This window comes from Doryrhamphus excisus, linkage group LG5 (genome assembly GCF_037039965.1).
Source record: "Doryrhamphus excisus strain RoL-2023G ecotype Guam linkage group LG5, RoL_Dexc_Guam_v1.1, whole genome shotgun sequence".
NCBI classification, from domain to species: Eukaryota; Metazoa; Chordata; class Actinopteri; order Syngnathiformes; family Syngnathidae; genus Doryrhamphus; species Doryrhamphus excisus.
In genome coordinates, this window is record NC_136361.1 from 8,623,865 (window position 1) to 8,641,041 (window position 17,177).

At 41.0% G+C, this 17,177-nt stretch overlaps 1 protein-coding gene across 14 annotated transcripts in view; it reads left to right on the plus strand.

The window, feature by feature from the left end:
• The window catches only part of syngap1b (synaptic Ras GTPase activating protein 1b), a 194,619-nt gene that overhangs the window by 167,410 nt on the left and 10,032 nt on the right, over positions 1-17,177 (plus strand). For 11 of the 14 annotated variants that reach the window (XM_078790642.1, XM_078790646.1, XM_078790647.1 and 8 more), the window contains one exon: positions 12,499-12,571. In XM_078790642.1, the coding sequence (XP_078646768.1) occupies positions 12,499-12,571 (73 nt within the window). Of the gene's footprint in view, positions 1-1,763; positions 6,293-12,498; positions 12,572-16,307; positions 16,370-17,177 lie in introns of those variants that run through there. The other 3 variants (XM_058053243.2, XM_058053244.2, XM_058053246.2) reach the window with 2 other exon arrangements.

Below are 17,177 nucleotides of genomic sequence, written 5' to 3' on the forward strand. Positions count from 1 at the left end.
TGCATCAGACCACGCGGCGGTTGTCGTAATGCTGCATTCAAGTGCATCAGACCACACGGCTGTTGTTGTAATGCTGCATTCAAGTGCATCAGACCATGTGGCTGTTGTTGTAATGGTGCATTCAACTGCATCAGACCACGCAGCGGTTGTCGTAATGCTGCATTCAAGTGCATCACACCACTCGGCTGTTGTTGTAATGGTGCATTCAAGTGCATCACACCGCACGGCTGTTTTTGTAATGCTGCATTCAAGTGCATCACACCACTCGGCTGTTGTTGTATTGGTGCATTCAAGTGCATCACACCGCACGGCTGTTTTTGTAATGCTGCATTCAAGTGCATCAGACCACGCGGCGGTTGTCGTAATGCTGCATTCAAGTGCATCAGACCACGCGGCGGTTGTCGTAATGCTGCATTCAAGTGCATCAGACCACGCGGCTGTTGTTGTAATGCTGCATTCAAGTTCATCAGACTACGCGGCTGTTGTTGTAATGGTGTATTCAAGTGCATCACACCACTCGGCTGTTGTTGTAATGGTGCATTCAAGTGCATCACACCGCACGGCTGTTTTTGTAATACTGCATTCAAGTGCATCAGACCACGCGGCTGTTGTTGTAATGGTGCATTCAAGTGCATCGGACCACGCGGCTGTTGTTTTAATGCTGCATTCAAGTGTATCAGACCACGTGGCAGTTGTTGTAATGGTGCATTCAAGTGCATCAGACTGCGTGGCTGTTGTTGTAATGGTGCATTCAAGTGCATCAGACCACGTGGCAGTTGTTGTAATGGTGCATTCAAGTGCATCACACCACTCGGCTGTTGTTGTAATGGTGCATTCAAGTGCATCACACCGCGTGGCTGTTTTTGTAATGCTGCATTCAAGTGCATCAGACCACGTGGCTGTTGTTGTAATGGTGCATTCAAGTGCATCGGACCACGCAGCGGTTGTCGTAATGCTGCATTCAAGTGCATCAGACCACGCAGCGGTTGTCGTAATGCTGCATTCAAGTGCATCAGACCACGCGGCTGTTGTTGTAATGCTGCATTCAAGTTCATCAGACTACGCGGCTGTTGTTGTAATGGTGTATTCAAGTGCATCACACCACTCGGCTGTTGTTGTAATGGTGCATTCAAGTGCATCACACCGCACGGCTGTTTTTGTAATACTGCATTCAAGTGCATCAGACCACGCGGCTGTTGTTGTAATGGTGCATTCAAGTGCATCGGACCAGGCGGCTGTTGTTTTAATGCTGCATTCAAGTGTATCAGACCACGTGGCAGTTGTTGTAATGGTGCATTCAAGTGCATCAGACTGCGTGGCTGTTGTTGTAATGGTGCATTTAAGTGCATCAGACCACGTGGCAGTTGTTGTAATGGTGCATTCAAGTGCATCACACCACTCGGCTGTTGTTGTAATGGTGCATTCAAGTGCATCACACCGCGTGGCTGTTTTTGTAATGCTGCATTCAAGTGCATCAGACCACGTGGCTGTTGTTGTAATGGTGCATTCAAGTGCATCGAACCACGTGGCTGTTGTTGTAATGCTGCATTCAAGTGCATCAGACACGTGGCTGTTGTTGTAATGGTGCATTCAAGTGCATCAGACCACATGGCTGTTGTTGTAATGGTGCATTCAAGTGCATCAGACCACATGGCTGTTGTTGTAATGGTGCATTCAAGTACATGAGACCAAATGGTTGTTTTGCTGTGCGGTGGAGTAGAAAGTGTTGGTGCCAAAGTGTGACATATTGTAATCCACTCCAGGAAAGAAGACACGGAATGACGACACGGAATGAGACCAATCCTGCTCCTCCTTTATGGGAAAACGCCGTCTTTACCTCGTCTTGACATCCATTGTCAAAGACTTCCATCCCACCCGGAATAGAAATCTTCTACGACTTCCTACCAGCCTTTTTTTTTACGCCCATCGCTTGCTTGTTGGAGTGTGCACTTTTTACGAGACACTCCAAGCAAGGTTTTGGACCTTCAGAGAAGGACAGCGCTTCCATTTTGGACATGGAGGTGCATGTTGGCGCAGACAAGGACGAGCTGATGAAGCTCATGCAGTGAAGTAGCACACGGGGATGCTCCCCAGTAACAACAGCTTAGGTTGGACGGTGTCGCTCTTGCCTCGTCTTCTTCTTACTGGATGCCAAGATTCCCCATTTCTTATCTCCTTGTGATCTGAAATAGACCTGCAGCTCCATAATGAACGTCCACGCAAGTTAGACTGGTGCACAACCTCCACTTTTCTTTCTGAAGACGCCTTAATTCATTTTTCTTTATCAGAGCCGACAGATGCAGCATCGATCTCCACAAACCAAAGTTTTGAATCCACTTGAAACTGTAGCACCCGGCTCATCCAACAGAAAGCAATACCTGACAACGTCTGATCAGAATCGAAAGTCAAATTAGATTTGAAATCACATTAAGGATTTGTCGTGTATAGACACTACAAGCAGATTAAAACACATCAGTACTGGGATTAAAGTCAGGATTCTGGCAGGGGTGTAACGGTACATGTGTTCATAGTGGGATGTTTCCCACAGGAATACAATCTATCTGTGGCAGGTTGCCACACACATTTGCGCCGCGCTTGAAGCTGCATCTGCTGTCCAGAAGGCAGCTAAAGGGGCCCAGCAGAGGTGGATAAACCTGCTTTTCATTTAGGTTTTCAGTCAATAATGTGAGAAGACGAGAAATAAATGCATTACGAAATACAAAATACACAAGGTGAGTTATGGATACCAGCATTATGGTAATTGTATTGGTATAATTGTATCTGTATTGGTATCAGCCAATTTCACTCAGGGAGTATCGGGATCGGTATCAGTATCGACGGCATAAAATCCCGATCAAAACATCCCTAAGTTAAAGTATATATATTGTTCCAGTCTACTAAAATTACATTGTTTTTCCTCAAAGTATGACTTTTTTGTCATAATAGACTTCATTCTGGTAAAATTTACTGCTGTTTTTTCCAAATCTTTCGTGAATTTTCTTCTTGTTGTTGTGACTTTATACACATAATATTTTGACTTTATTCTCATAACACTATAACAAATTTTCTAAAAATGATAACTTCATTTGTTGCTGTTGATAATATTATGACTTTAAAAACAGAATATATTTTTTTTATATTTCATCTTCATGTTACTACAATATTTTTCCTTATAATATCATGATGTTATTCTCATAAAATGTTGACATTAATTTAACAACTTTTCTCTCTTATTATGTTGACTTTATTCTTGAAAAATCTGCAGATTGTTTGTTTACTTTTTTAGATATCTCGTTAAATGATATTTTTAGATTTTACCGTGGGCCACTAGAAAAAAAACAGCCACATTGACATCCCGGTTTACAATTACAAAAAACGTCTGTCTCTTGTTTGTGACATTTTTAAAAAATCCTTCTGAGGGCTGATGGGGGCGGGGCCCGCAGCAGCACCCGATGCTTGTTGAAGAAGAGCGATACGTGCTTTCTCGTTCGTCAGAGTCGCCAAAAGTCTCATCACTAGCTTTGCCCTGAGTCACGTTTTGGAAGAAGAATGCAAATATACTGGTTGTTGTTGGCAACTGATCCCTCTTGCTACATCTTCTTATTCTCTTGTACCGTTACACCCCAAATTTCTAATTTTGTCTTTTTCCAACCCTGGAATCTGTTTCCACATGGCCTTAATCCAACTTGCTCGCTGCGGGATCTATTAGACTTGAATGCATTGTTATAGTTACATACGAATGAAATATATATTATATTATGGAAGTATATACCTTCCCAAAGCTGATCTTAGTTTGTAGGTGTAGTATATTATAGTAATATCATCTATTTTTCAACTAGAATCCATAGTGTCATCATGCAAGAGCCATAACAATAGTAATATATTCAAATGAAATCTATATATAGGGAGAGAGAGATAAATATTGTGTATATATAATTTAACTTTGCAATAGCTAACTTTTGTAGCCAGCAATAATCACTGAAAACGTATGAAGGCTAAAAAGGTTTTTGCAGGTGCTGGACTTTGTTGACAGTGAAATAAGCACAGAGACTCACTTATACTCGTTTTGCCTCAAGTATGCTGTTGTTGTGAATTTACTTTTACAAACTGAAGTTGGACAAATAATATATAGAAATACATATAACATATGTGTGTATTTTTGCTGTATATGCTTGTTAGGGAGTTCTGGTGCTCTGAATAGAAGACGTTAGATACCATGTTGATACTACTGTCATGGTCATCTGGGTTATTATGGTGGAACCTCGGTTTTTGTCACTCGTTTGTTTCTAGAGGTCCGTCACCTACTGGCTCTGTGTCTCTCATAAAGCGTTCCCCCTGCAACGTGTGTTAAATAGGAACCTTTACATTACAATCTTGTCCTAACAGACGCTTCCTTACTTTTTTGCTACCGCTTATTTCTTCAATTGAAGAGTGTTTCTCAGCTTCTCTGACACGCAGTGCACTTGAACGCCTCATCACACACACACACACACACACACACACTGGTCTACAAGCTGCTTCCTGAACAAAAATAGTGAAGTTTTTCTTGGTTTAGTTAGAACTGCAAGATACAGTATTGTGTCAAAATATGTATGCAAAATAAGGCAAAAACTGTAGTTTATCAGAATGTAGTGTGTCTACGGGCAAGCAGTTCAGTCTGAAAGCCTGCCAGCATATTCCGATATAATCATTCATTTTAATATGTCTCGACCTTTAATATAAAAGGTTTACTTTTCATTTGCGGAAATCTTTTTCTATGAAGTGGACAAAATGCATGCATGCAGAGAAACTTCATAAACGGTAGCAGACCGATAATGACTTATCCATTAAGAGTTTCTTGGAAACAACAAGGCAGATAATTATAAGCAGCTGGTGGCAAAGCTCCTGCAATATAAATATTATTTTTAAGCAAAAATGACGAAATGTATTCTTTTAGCCTATGCGATTTTGATGCAAAACAATATCATTAGGGGGCCGCACGGTGAACAAGTGGTTAGCGCGCAGGCCACACAGCTAAGAGATCCGGGTTCGATTCCACCCTCGGGCGTCTCTGTGTTGAGTTTGCATGTTCTCCCCGTGCATGTGTGGGTTTTCTCCGGGTACTCCGGTTTCCTCCCACATTCCAAAAACATGCTAGGTTAATTAGCGACTCCAAATTGTCCATAGGTGAGTGTGAATGGTTGTTTGTCTATATGTGCCCTGTGATTGGCTGGCCATCAGTCCCTCGCCCGAAGACAGCTGGGCTAGGCTCCAGCAAACTCCTGCGACCCTCATGAGGATAAGCGGTACATAAAATGAATGAATGATCAGTATCATTAGCTAGCTGGCTAGCTCAGCTGGTAGCATCAGTGGGTCAAGTTGCAAGCGACTGAGGACCGATACCCGGTCAGGGCAAATACCAGTCCAGGGTGGACCCCGCCTCTTGCCCAAAGACAGCTGGGATAGGCTCCAGCACCCCTCGTGAGCATAAGCGGTACAGAAAATGAATGAATGAACATTAGCTAACCTCCAAAGTTCTCAATAAATTTTCTGTTCATTTTACCAAATAAATGAGATTTAGCTACTTTTATGTCAGAAGCGGATTGAGTCAAAAAATTGTAGACCAGTGTGACTGAAAGATTTTTGGGAATCTGTCTGTAGTGTCCCAACTATAAAAGCCCTACCATTCTTCACAGATGCTTTTTTTCACTGTAAAAAAAACAAGACATATTTTTAGCAATAATTGTTGTTGAAAAACTGAATCATACAAAAAACTGAGGTTCCACTGTATGTTTATTGAGTCTCGGCTAATACGGCTAATAATATTGTGTCGTGTGCTTTTGTAGCATATTGACACTCAGCTGCAGCACATTGAGGTGTTTTGACTCGTGTGTGTGTGTGTGTGAGACGTTGCCCCTACCAACAGCCAAGGGTTTACAATCGCTGTGGCGCAGACCTGCACCATGCTGGAAACGGGCCACAACATTAGGTACCCCCAAATATGTTTTAATATTTTTCTGTCATACAGCTAAAACAAAGCACTTCTCAAGTTTGACGCACCACAGCAAAACACAACAACAAATATTTAAATTCATTCTTATTGTTGGAGTACTTACCCTGGGGTGGACCTAATGAAGTGGCCGTGAATGCGGTGCGGGTGCTTTGCGTTTCCATCCTGTTGTCTTTTTCTCTGTAGCAAAGCAATTCCAACATTGTGACCTCATGTTGTGTTGAGCTGACAAGCGCACTACTTGACGTACAACAATCACTTTCATAACAACAGGGCTCGACAATAACAATGTACCGATGGCCCGGGGCAAGTTAAAACAAAATTGGGACAAATAAATCCAATCAGTGATATTCCCATCGGGCAAGTGCACTTTGGCATGCCATACTGCCAAGAGTTTTTTTAAAAGTGGTTCTTGTTGGGTGTTGTTAAAACACGGACTGCGTAATTCCAGTCTACGTTTTACCCACACCCGTTCTTGTTGGCGATGGTTTGACTAGGAAAACATCTATCATGGCGTCCCTGCCAACATGGTCTAATTCTTCAACAACTTGTGAAGGAAAAGAGCAAAAAGTGATGAACCAGTGCCTCCTAAACAAGTATTTTATTAGCGGCAGCAAATCAAATGATGGCACAGGTGAGTGAATCACATTGCTGTGACAATTTGAAGTGGTCACAATGAAACACCACCCATTAGATCCAATACCAAGTGCTGATTTTGCACAAGCTACAAAATCTAGCGCTTCCATTTCTCTGTGGATTTTTCTCACCTTTGCTTCACAAATTATTGTTTGACCATTGAGCTTTTTTTCTGGATTCAAAACACTTTACTAGTACACAAATGTGTCTATTCAATAATGTTTCATTGTGGTGCACAACTTATAAATATCACTGCTTACTACGACTACCATGTGTAAGGTAGTACAGGGCTCTACATTAAAACCAAAAATGACTTGCCCATGGGGAATCCTTAAGGTGAGAACTACTTGCCCCAACTTGCCCCATGTAAAATGAAAAGACTGCCATAATGATATCATCTCATTTTTGTGGCATCACATGAGAATCTCAAATAAAGATGAAATGATGATCATTTCTTGTGGTTGTTTTCCTACATAGATCATGACGTTGAATCTGATTCTGATTCTGATTCTGACTTTGCATGGAAATCTGGATTTATAAGTTGTGCACCACAATGAAACATTATTGAATAGACACATTTGTGTACTAGTAAAGTGTTTTGAATCCAGAAAAAAACCTCAATGGTCAAACAATAATTTGTGAAGCAAAGGTGAGAAAAATCCACAGAGAAATGGAACGGCTAGATTTTGTAGCTTGTGAAAAATCAGCACTTGGTATTGGATCTAATGGGTGGTGTTTCATTGTGACCACTTCAAATTGTCACAGCAATGTGATTCACTCACCTGTGCCATCATTTGATTTGCTGCCGCTAATAAAATACTTGTTTAGGAGGCACTGGTTCATCACTTTTTGCTCTTTTCCTTCACAAGTTGTTGAAGAATTAGACCATGTTGGCAGGGACGCCATGATAGATGTTTTCCTAGTCAAACCATCGCTGATTGGTCGATCGCCAACAAGAACGGGTGTGGGTAAAACGCGGAGCGCGGTCTAAATAAAGGATTCTGATTGGTCCATTTCAAGATTTGCAAGGATTGGTTTGCAATTTAGCACCGGAATTACGCAGTCCGTGTTTTACCAACACCCAACAAGAACCGCTTTTAAAAAAACTCTTGGCAGTATGGCATGCCAAAGTACACTTGCCCGACGGGAATATCACTGATTGGATTTACGTGCCCCAATTTTGTTTGAACTTGCCCCGAGCCATCGGTACATCGTTATTGTCGAGCCCAGTAGTATGGCATGCCATGTTAACATCCATCTACACTATTTGATCTATTTAATCATGATCTATGTAGGAAAACAACCACAAGAAATGATCATCATTTCATCTTTATTTGAGATTCTCATGTGATGCCACAAAAATGAGATGATATCATTATGGCAGTCTTTTCATTTTACATGGGGCAAGTTGGGGCGAGTAGTTCTCACCTTAAGGATTCCCCATGGGCAAGTCATTTTTGGTTTTAATGTAGAGCCCTGAACAATAATACCTTTTCTTTTCCCGCCATGTAACACCCCATGTCACCCACATAAACGCCTCATTGTCTGCTGTCTGAAATCTCAAATGTTCTCCTTTTGCTCTCCATTGATCCTTCTCGATGCTGGCAGACATTTTTTTCTGTGTGCTTTTTTCTGACTTCTTTCTGATTCTTTGTTTGTAAACAAGCAAGTGTACGCTGTTTCTGGAATAAAACACCCAAACGCTCATGTTTGAAACTCCACCTGTGCATTTTTGTTTTCTTTCCACGTGCCTGTGTGTCCTCAATGAAATCAATGGCTGTTGACGTGCACTTCCACCCCGGCCCTGATGGTGGCGGTGATGTGTATTATAAAGTGGGTGCCGACATACAGCAAGCGAAAAAGTGAAAAGAAATGATTGTATTTGGGTCTTGTGTTGTTTTTGAGTAATCCTACTCTTGTGAATATTATTGATAGTTCGACCTAAGTACTTTTTCCATAGACAGGTCATGTTTGTTGTTTTGTCGGATTACCCAAAAACTACATTGCAGAAATTCACCAAAATCGCTGATGCAGAGCCACACCAGCATTTTAAACCTCTGAGGCTTTACAGTGACTTAACAAAGCCAGGCTTTGTTGCAGCTTGACAAAACCGAGTTCCCCAAACAGAGTTCAATGGTCCAGTGACGGTGGTTACTTACTTACTTTGTCAAGTTCTGGTTCTGTGCTCAGTTTGTGTTCACAGAAGAGGCGATGTTTGACTTCCGCTCAAAAATGTAGCCATCCCAGCCCAAAACACTGTCGCCATCAAGCTAATAGTGGAACAAACAGCATTCCACTTCACTTCAGGTCTTTTGTGGTGTCGGTCCATATGATAGCAATACAAAGCCAAAGAGAACCTGGACCACGTTGTGGTCACATTGCTAACTGATCCAGTTCTCTTTGTGGTCCACTTCATTTCCAATGGGGCCTTGGTCAATTCATTAGCAATACAAAATGCATGCATGTAGAGAAACTTCATAAACGATGGCAGATAATTATAAGCAGCTGGTGGCAAAGCTCCTGCAATATAAATATTATTTTTAAGCAAAAATAACGAAATGTATTCTTTGTGAATGTGAAAATCATAGCTCCACCTTTTTACAGAAAAATCACAGCTCCACCTTTTTTTTAGAAAAAATAATAAAAAGGGGACTGTTTTGCGTTCACATTGCATTTGAAACAGGATCCAGTTCTCTTTGTGGTCCACTTCATTTCCAACGGGGCCTTGGTCAATTCATTAGCAATACAAAATGCATGCATTTAGAGAAACTTCATAAACGGTGGCAGATAATTATAAGCAGCTGGTGTCAAAGCTCCTGCAATATAAATATTATTTTTAAGCAGAAATGTATTATTTATGAATGTGAAAATCCCAGATCCAGCATTTTAGAAAAAATAACAAAAAGGGGACTTTTTGATATGCATTCACATTACATTTGAAACAGGATCCAGTTCTCTTTGTGGTCCACTTCATTTCCAACGGCTCCTTGGTCAATTCATTAGCAATACAAGGCCAAAGTGAATCTGGACCACTCCAATTGCAATGAATTCACATTGCAAACTGGATTGTGAACAGCACAACTAAAGTAGAGCTTGAAGTAGAGCTTAATCCAGATCCATGCCAGCATAAACCTCCGAGGTGAAGCAAACAGTAAAACAAACTGAAAAGGGATTTGGTTCTTTTTGCGTTCACATTGCAAGTACATTTTGTAAAAGAGGATCCAGTTCTCTGTGTCTTCTTTGTTTCTATTGAGTAACCTTGCTCAATTCAACTGCAATACAGAACCAACGAGAATCTGGACCACATTGTGTTCACATTGCAAACCGGATTGTGAATCTAGAAAGGTTTTCTTTGGGATGCTCTTGCGAGAGCATACAATAGACCTCCACCAAGGCCACAAAAAGTCCTTGATCTGGATCAACGGCAGAATTTTAGACCTACTATGTGAGGCAAACAGTAAAGGGATTTGGTTCTGAAACAGGATCCAGTTCTCCTTTTGGTCGTCTTTGTTTCTAATGGGGCCTCAGTCAATTCAATTGGAATACATGGCCAATGAGAACCTGGACCAGGTTGTGTTCACATTAGAAACCGGATTGTGACCCGTTCAAAAGCGCCTTCATACAAATGTCTAAAAGTGCGTGTGTAGGGGTCCTCGAGTGAGAGCTTAGACCTTCACCAAAGACACAAAACTTCCTTGATCCAGATCCACGGCGGCATTTTAGACCAAAATAAGAAAAAGGATTTGGTTCTTTTTGTGTGCATATTGCGAGTTCATCACAGAGGATCCACTTCTCTCTATGACTGACTTCATTTCTAACGGGGCCTTGACTCATTCAGTTGCAATACAGGGCCAAAGAGAACCTGGACCACTTTGTGTTCACATTACAAACTGGATTGTGAATGTTGAAAAGTTTGTGTACGGGAGCTCTACGTAATGACAGCGTAGACCTCCACGAGGGCCAAAAAACAACCCAGATTCAGAATCCAAGCCTTTAAAGTGGGGTAAAAAGTAAAACTAAACGAAAAGTGACTTCGTTTTGCAATCAAGATCGGGTCCAATTTCTGGTCCAATTGTCAGTCGAAACGGAACATGTCGCATTTGTATTCACTTTGATTCAATTTGGTGTGGATGGTTCACATGTGCACTAAAAATGCAGAGTAATCAAATTTGGTTCAGACCTTTGAACTTTGACCTGTGTATGCTGGAGCCTATCCCAGCTGTCTTCGGTACACTTGGACCGGTGGCCGGCCAACCACAGGGCACATATAGACAAACAACCATTCACACTCACATTCATACCTATGGACAATTTGGAGTGGCTAATTAACCTAGCATGTTTTTGGAATGTGGGAGGAAACCGGAGTACCCGGAGAAAACCCACGCATGCACGGGGAGAACATGCAAACTCCACACAGAGATGGCAGAGGGTGGAATTGAACTCGGGTCTCCTAGCTGTGAGACCTGCGTGGTAACCATTCGTCCACCGTGCGGCCTCCTAATGATATTGTTTTGCATCAAAATCGCATATGATAAAAGAATACATTTCGGAATTTTTGCTTAAAAATATTTATATTGCAGGAGCTTTGCCACCAGCTGCTTATAATTATCTGCCTTGATAATCTTAATAGATAAGTCAATGTCTGCTGTTTTTAATGCATGTTAAAATGCATGTTTTTAATATTGGTTGTCATTATCAGGTAAAAATCTGATGCCGGTATCAACCGATATTGCATTTTTATACTGATATCGGGCCAATAATTATCGGTACTGATAGTTATTGGATATCCCTAATTAAAAGAATAATAAATAAAAACATATGTTTTGGGGCAAAATGTATATGTTTTTCTTTTTTTATGTACACTTTCATCACAGTTTAAGCACCAAAAACATTTCAAAAGTACGGATTTGGCACTTCAGTACATTTGGACCGTTGGCCGGCCAATCACAGGGCGCATATAGACAAACAACCATTCACACTCACATTCATACCTATGGACAATTTGGAGTGGCTAATTAACCTAGCATGTTTTTGGAATGTGGGAGGAAACCAGAGTACCCAGAGAAAACCCACACATGCACGGGGAGAACATGCAAACTCCACACAGAGATGGCAGAGGGTGGAATTGAACTCGGGTGTCCTAGCTGTGAGACCTGCGTGCTACCCATTCGTCCACCGTGCGGCCCCCTAATGATATTGTTTTGCATCAAAATCGCATATGATGAAAGAATACATTTCGGAATTTTTGTTTGAAATTTAGCACCGGTATTGGGTAATATGTAAACCACACCCAATCCTGCAGGCCACACCCCTTGGCATAATAAAAATAACATCTCAAATGTTTTTTTGGAGTTCGATTTGATGCTCTCATCAGACAGTTTCTTTTGTTATTTCCCTAATAAAAGAACACACTCCAACAATTCCTTCCAAGTACGTTCTCTTCCCAACCTCTTCCCGCATTTGTTCCTCACCTTCCGTTCACCCCGCGTGACCACTATCCTTGCATCAAATCCTTCTCGCTACTTTGGATTCCCTTCTGGGCTGCCAAATCTGCACTCCCGGTGGAGAAACAAACAAAAAGTGCAAGCGTGAAGCTTTGTGGGGAACGATTGGATGAAGGAGTCCAACCCCCATCGGATAATTCCCAGGGGACGGTGTTGATCCAGCAACCTGACAGTTGTCTCTTTGAGAAGCGCGCCAAGCGGTTCAAAAACAAAGAGGACTGATGGAAGGATTTGGCGCAGCCGTTTTGTTTGAAAGCGCTCATCTGTCGCTTGTCATAACGCGGCCTCTCCTTCTGTTATCCCACCTTTCCTTACCCCGCTCCTTCCCTCCCTCTTTTCCTTCCCTCCCCTCTTTCCTGTGCTTCCAAGACTCATGGCTGTGGAGGACGAGTTACGGGGAGGACCCGTCATTGAGCCAAAAAACAGGATTTTCGCTGATCAGGTCTGTGCGACTTTTTCTTGCTGTTATCTTCCTCACTTGTTATTTTTATTTAGTCTGACAAAAGTGTGTGTTTTGGGATCGAGCAGTTTGGCTTTGTGCACTCCGGCTATGAGTGTGTGTGGAAGTTTGGACTTTTAAGGTCTTGTTGCCGCCGAGCATGTCCGTGTCCTTTACACAGGCTGACACACACACACACACACATCAGTGGTGGTGCTGGAGTTGGTTTTCTAGCCATTTTCTAGCCCTTTTTTTATTCATGTCATCCCCTCCATCCCCTCATCGACCCCCCCAGTCATGTTCTACTAGCCCACCTTCATGCATATAAAGTCATGCTAACGGTTTACTTACAACAGGGGTCTCAAACTCAATTTACTTGGGGGCCACTGGAGCTAGGGTCTGGGTGAGACTGGGCCGCATCAGGTTTTCAAAAGAAAAAAAAACGCATTTATTAAAAACAGAAAAAATTAAAAAAAACTTTGCTTTGGTTCCAATTGTCTACAATAAAAGCTCTGATAAAACATTCCACTGTTCTCAAATACCTTACTTTTTATTTTTCTACACAAAATAAGATGACAAATAAATAAACAAATCAAGAATAAAGAAAATCAATCAATCAGTAATAAATAAATATAATAATAATAATAATAATAAAAGGGCAAATAATAAAAACTTAATAAACCACATATAGTTGGTTGGTAGACAAATGATTTTTTTCAGATTAAAATGAACAAAGCATTATTAGAGCCCTGTAGACATGACAAAACACGACTATAGTCACATTTATACTCTTTTTATTCACAACATATTGCGCAACTGCAGAGTCTTGAGACACATGCTAACTCGCAAACTAGAGAGCTAGCAACCTAAACGGTAGCCTTCAAGTTATTTCCTTTAAAATTAAATCGCCAAAAACTTACCACTTCCACACGGATAGGGAAGATAACTATTAACAGTTATTTAACCTTTAACATGAACATGAATCAAACGTAATCATTTTTTCTGGGTACATGATACCATACAGCATCCATATCAAACTTGCGCGGGCCGCATGTTTGAGACCCCTGATTTACAACATTCTTGCCCAAGTTACAGTACATTGAAGTGAATAGAGTTTGTGGTATGTAATGAGGGGTGCATTCAGGAGCGCTGGGAAAGTACAGCATGTAAATGAATGGTTTGACTCACATTTTTCCAACACAAAAAGAAAATTTCTGAAGTCATCATGTAGATCATGTAAGTTCACCGGGGTGGATGCAGTAAAAACTACCAAGTCTACACTGCTCATTTTTGGCCCTTTGTATTGAGTTGTGGACTCCTATAGAGCAGCTACACACAATAACCCGCACAGAAAGCTTTCTAGAGCTTCCAGATTCTGCACCTCATGGATTTTCCTGTTACGCCCGCTCCACTGTGAAGTGCTCCCGAGGACTTCCGGATATCTAGGTCAGCGTTTACCGAGTGGAGCCAATCTGTGGCCCATATGAGAACGTCTGGATCGCTTTGATAGTAGAAGTCAGTGTTAGAAAAAACTAATTATCTGACGCTTTGGCATCGTTTAATGCGGGAATAAAACATTGTAACAATATTTATAGGTCAGAAAAGTGGAAGGAGCATAATAATAGGTACCCTGTAAGTAGTACAATCCAAAATGGCAATTGGGCAAACACATGGGATTTCCAAGGACATCCAAAGGTCTCATACAAACTGATTTTTTTCCTTTGATTTCAAGTACATGTTACTGTTTTAGTTTAGAATTTGCGTGCACATGAAAATGCATAATCTACTGTATCATGGTCTTTACAACCACTCCCCCTCCCTTCTCTTGCAATGGACTATTCCATGTTCGTGGAATTCACGTTCACATTCATTCCGGAAGACGGTTGGCACGTTTGTGAGTCGTGATCATTACAGTTTTTCTCCATTGTTTAAACACATTTTCTGAAAGGATGCCTCATATTCTCCGAACTGTTCACACAAATCACAAAAAAATCACTCCCACATTTCTGAAAACCCCTCAATTCTCCTGCAAAATGAAACTTTACATCCAAAACAGTCTTCATTCTTCTCAAAATGGTGTTTTGTCTCCAAATGACACACACAAAAAACATTTATATGAACCAGTTGAACACTGATGTGCTCAGTGTAAAACACTGGGATTACATCATATTCATCATGACTGAAAATGTGTTGAAAAACTGTAATATTGAAAATCACTTCTGGTGGGGTATAAAGTATAAACACAACTATCTAACTAGCAACTTCAACTGAAAGATAACTGGAATAGAATCCAAAAGGAAGGGAAAAACGGCCTAAATTACATACTCAACTTTTGGGAAAATTCCCCATGACTGGCTTTGCTTTTGGCCCCTAAATACGCCCTGCTATCAGGTAAACCAGAGTATAGATCGGAGGGAGCCACCTGCTGTGGCCCAGCAAGGTGCACTGTATTCAGGCACATGCTCCGAGTAGCCGATGTGCCACCAAGAAGGTGTCTGGCAAAATTTTTGCACTTTTGGAAATCGGCAGCATTTCAGGTGGCTGATACGGATCTGTGTGTGCTTGTTGTGCTAGCATGCGGATGTTTGTTTACAAGTGAGCTCAGGGGAAGTTACGACAGGTTGTTAACGTCACAGGCAGAAAAAAGGAGTGCTTGATTTGCTCACCTGCAGCGTTCGATTCATGATCATTCATTCATTTTCTACCGCTTATTCTTATACGAGGGTCGCGGGGGTGCTGGAGCCTATCCCAGCCGTCTTCGGGCGAGAGGCGGGGTCCACCCTGGACTGGTGGCCAGCCAATCACAGGGCACATATAGACAAACAACCATTCACACTCACATTCATACCGATGGACAATTTGGAGTCGCTAATTAACCTAGCATGTTTTTGGAATGTAGGAGGAGACCGGAGTAAAAACGGAGAAAACCCACGCATGCACGAGGAGAACATGCAAACTCCACACAGAGATGGCCGAGGGTGGGGAAAGACAAAATAAGAAGCTAAACAGTTACCGCTTTCACACAAAATAGGAGGAGAACTCATTCATTCATTTTCTACCGCTTTTCCTCATAAGGGTTATGGGAGTGCTGGAGCCTATAGCAGCTGTCTTCATGCGAGAGGCGGGGTACATCCTGGACTGGTGGCCAGCCAATCACAGGGCACATATAGACAAACAACCATTCACACTCACATTCATACCTATGGACAATTTGGAGTGGCTAATTAACCTAGCTAGAAAACCCACTCATGCACGGGGAGAACATGCAAACTCCACACAGAGATATCCGAGAGTGAAATTGAACTCGGGTCTTCGAGCTGTGAGCCCTGCGTGCTAACCACTCGTCCATCGTGCAGCCTACATTGTTGTATTCCCCCATAATCCTAATTATTGTGCACCCATAAAGGTAGAAAATAACACAATATCAGCAGTGATATTTTCATCAACACTACATTATTGTCATGCCTTTTTTTTCTTTCCGTGTTGTTATGTTATTAAATGTGAGCAGCTGATCTAATCTCGTCCAGATTCCATCTTTTGGTGTGACGGAACAATGGGAGCATGTTGGCTCTGCGCTGCATGGCATGTTGCTCTAAACGCTTCCATGAGGGCGACATTACCCTTCTTTGTGTGTGTGTGTGTTGTGTTATTGTGTTGTTTGTGTTCACCCACCCAACCGCCCTCCCTCCCTCCCGCCTATTCTCTCCTCTTGTTGATGAGATACGGTGATTTCTCTTAGGGGAGGCGTCAATCCATCCTAGTGCAGCCTCGTCTCGCACCCGTCCCACCCCGAATATCCAGGTAATAAGCCGAGCCGCCAGACTCTCACCCTCTCTCTTCTCTTTCTCTCGATCATACATCCTGCTCTTCTCCATGTGCGTACCTGTCTCACACACACACACACACACACACATAGCCACGCCTACTTTAAACTTCCATCTTTCTCAACAAAATACTGCAAAAAAGTGACATTTTAACCACAATAAAAGATTATTTTGAAAACATGATTTTTTAAACCTATGCATATGTTACCAAAATCACACACAAGAGACATCGCCAACTACTGGCCTGGAATGCACACTACAGTGCTTTTATTTTTTCATATTAAAAACTATGTATAACACAATATTAATTATGTATGTATCTAATAAATAAACGATTATTGTATGTGTATTTAATTGTATTCGTCTTATTATTATATTAACATTATTTGTTATTCAAAAAAATGTTTGGCAGTAATTTAACAATAAAATTAATTTTAAAAATAAAAATATTTAATGATAAAAAAAATAAATAATAATAAAAGTAATAAAAAATATTTAAATATTTAAAATAAACATGTTTCAAACTATTTTTGCCAAATCATGATGTCATATTGTAGGAAATGAGCCACTCAAAGACTGAAAATATAAAGAGATCAAAAATAACAAAACCAAAATGTTTAAAAAAATAAATAAAAATGAAAAAGACAGAAAATATTCATGAAAACAATAAAATTAATTTTAAAAATAAAAATATTTAATGATAAATAAAATAAAAAAATAAAAAATATTTAAAAAAAGATTGCGGTTTTTACAACAATTTGAAAATACAAAAAAATAATACTCAA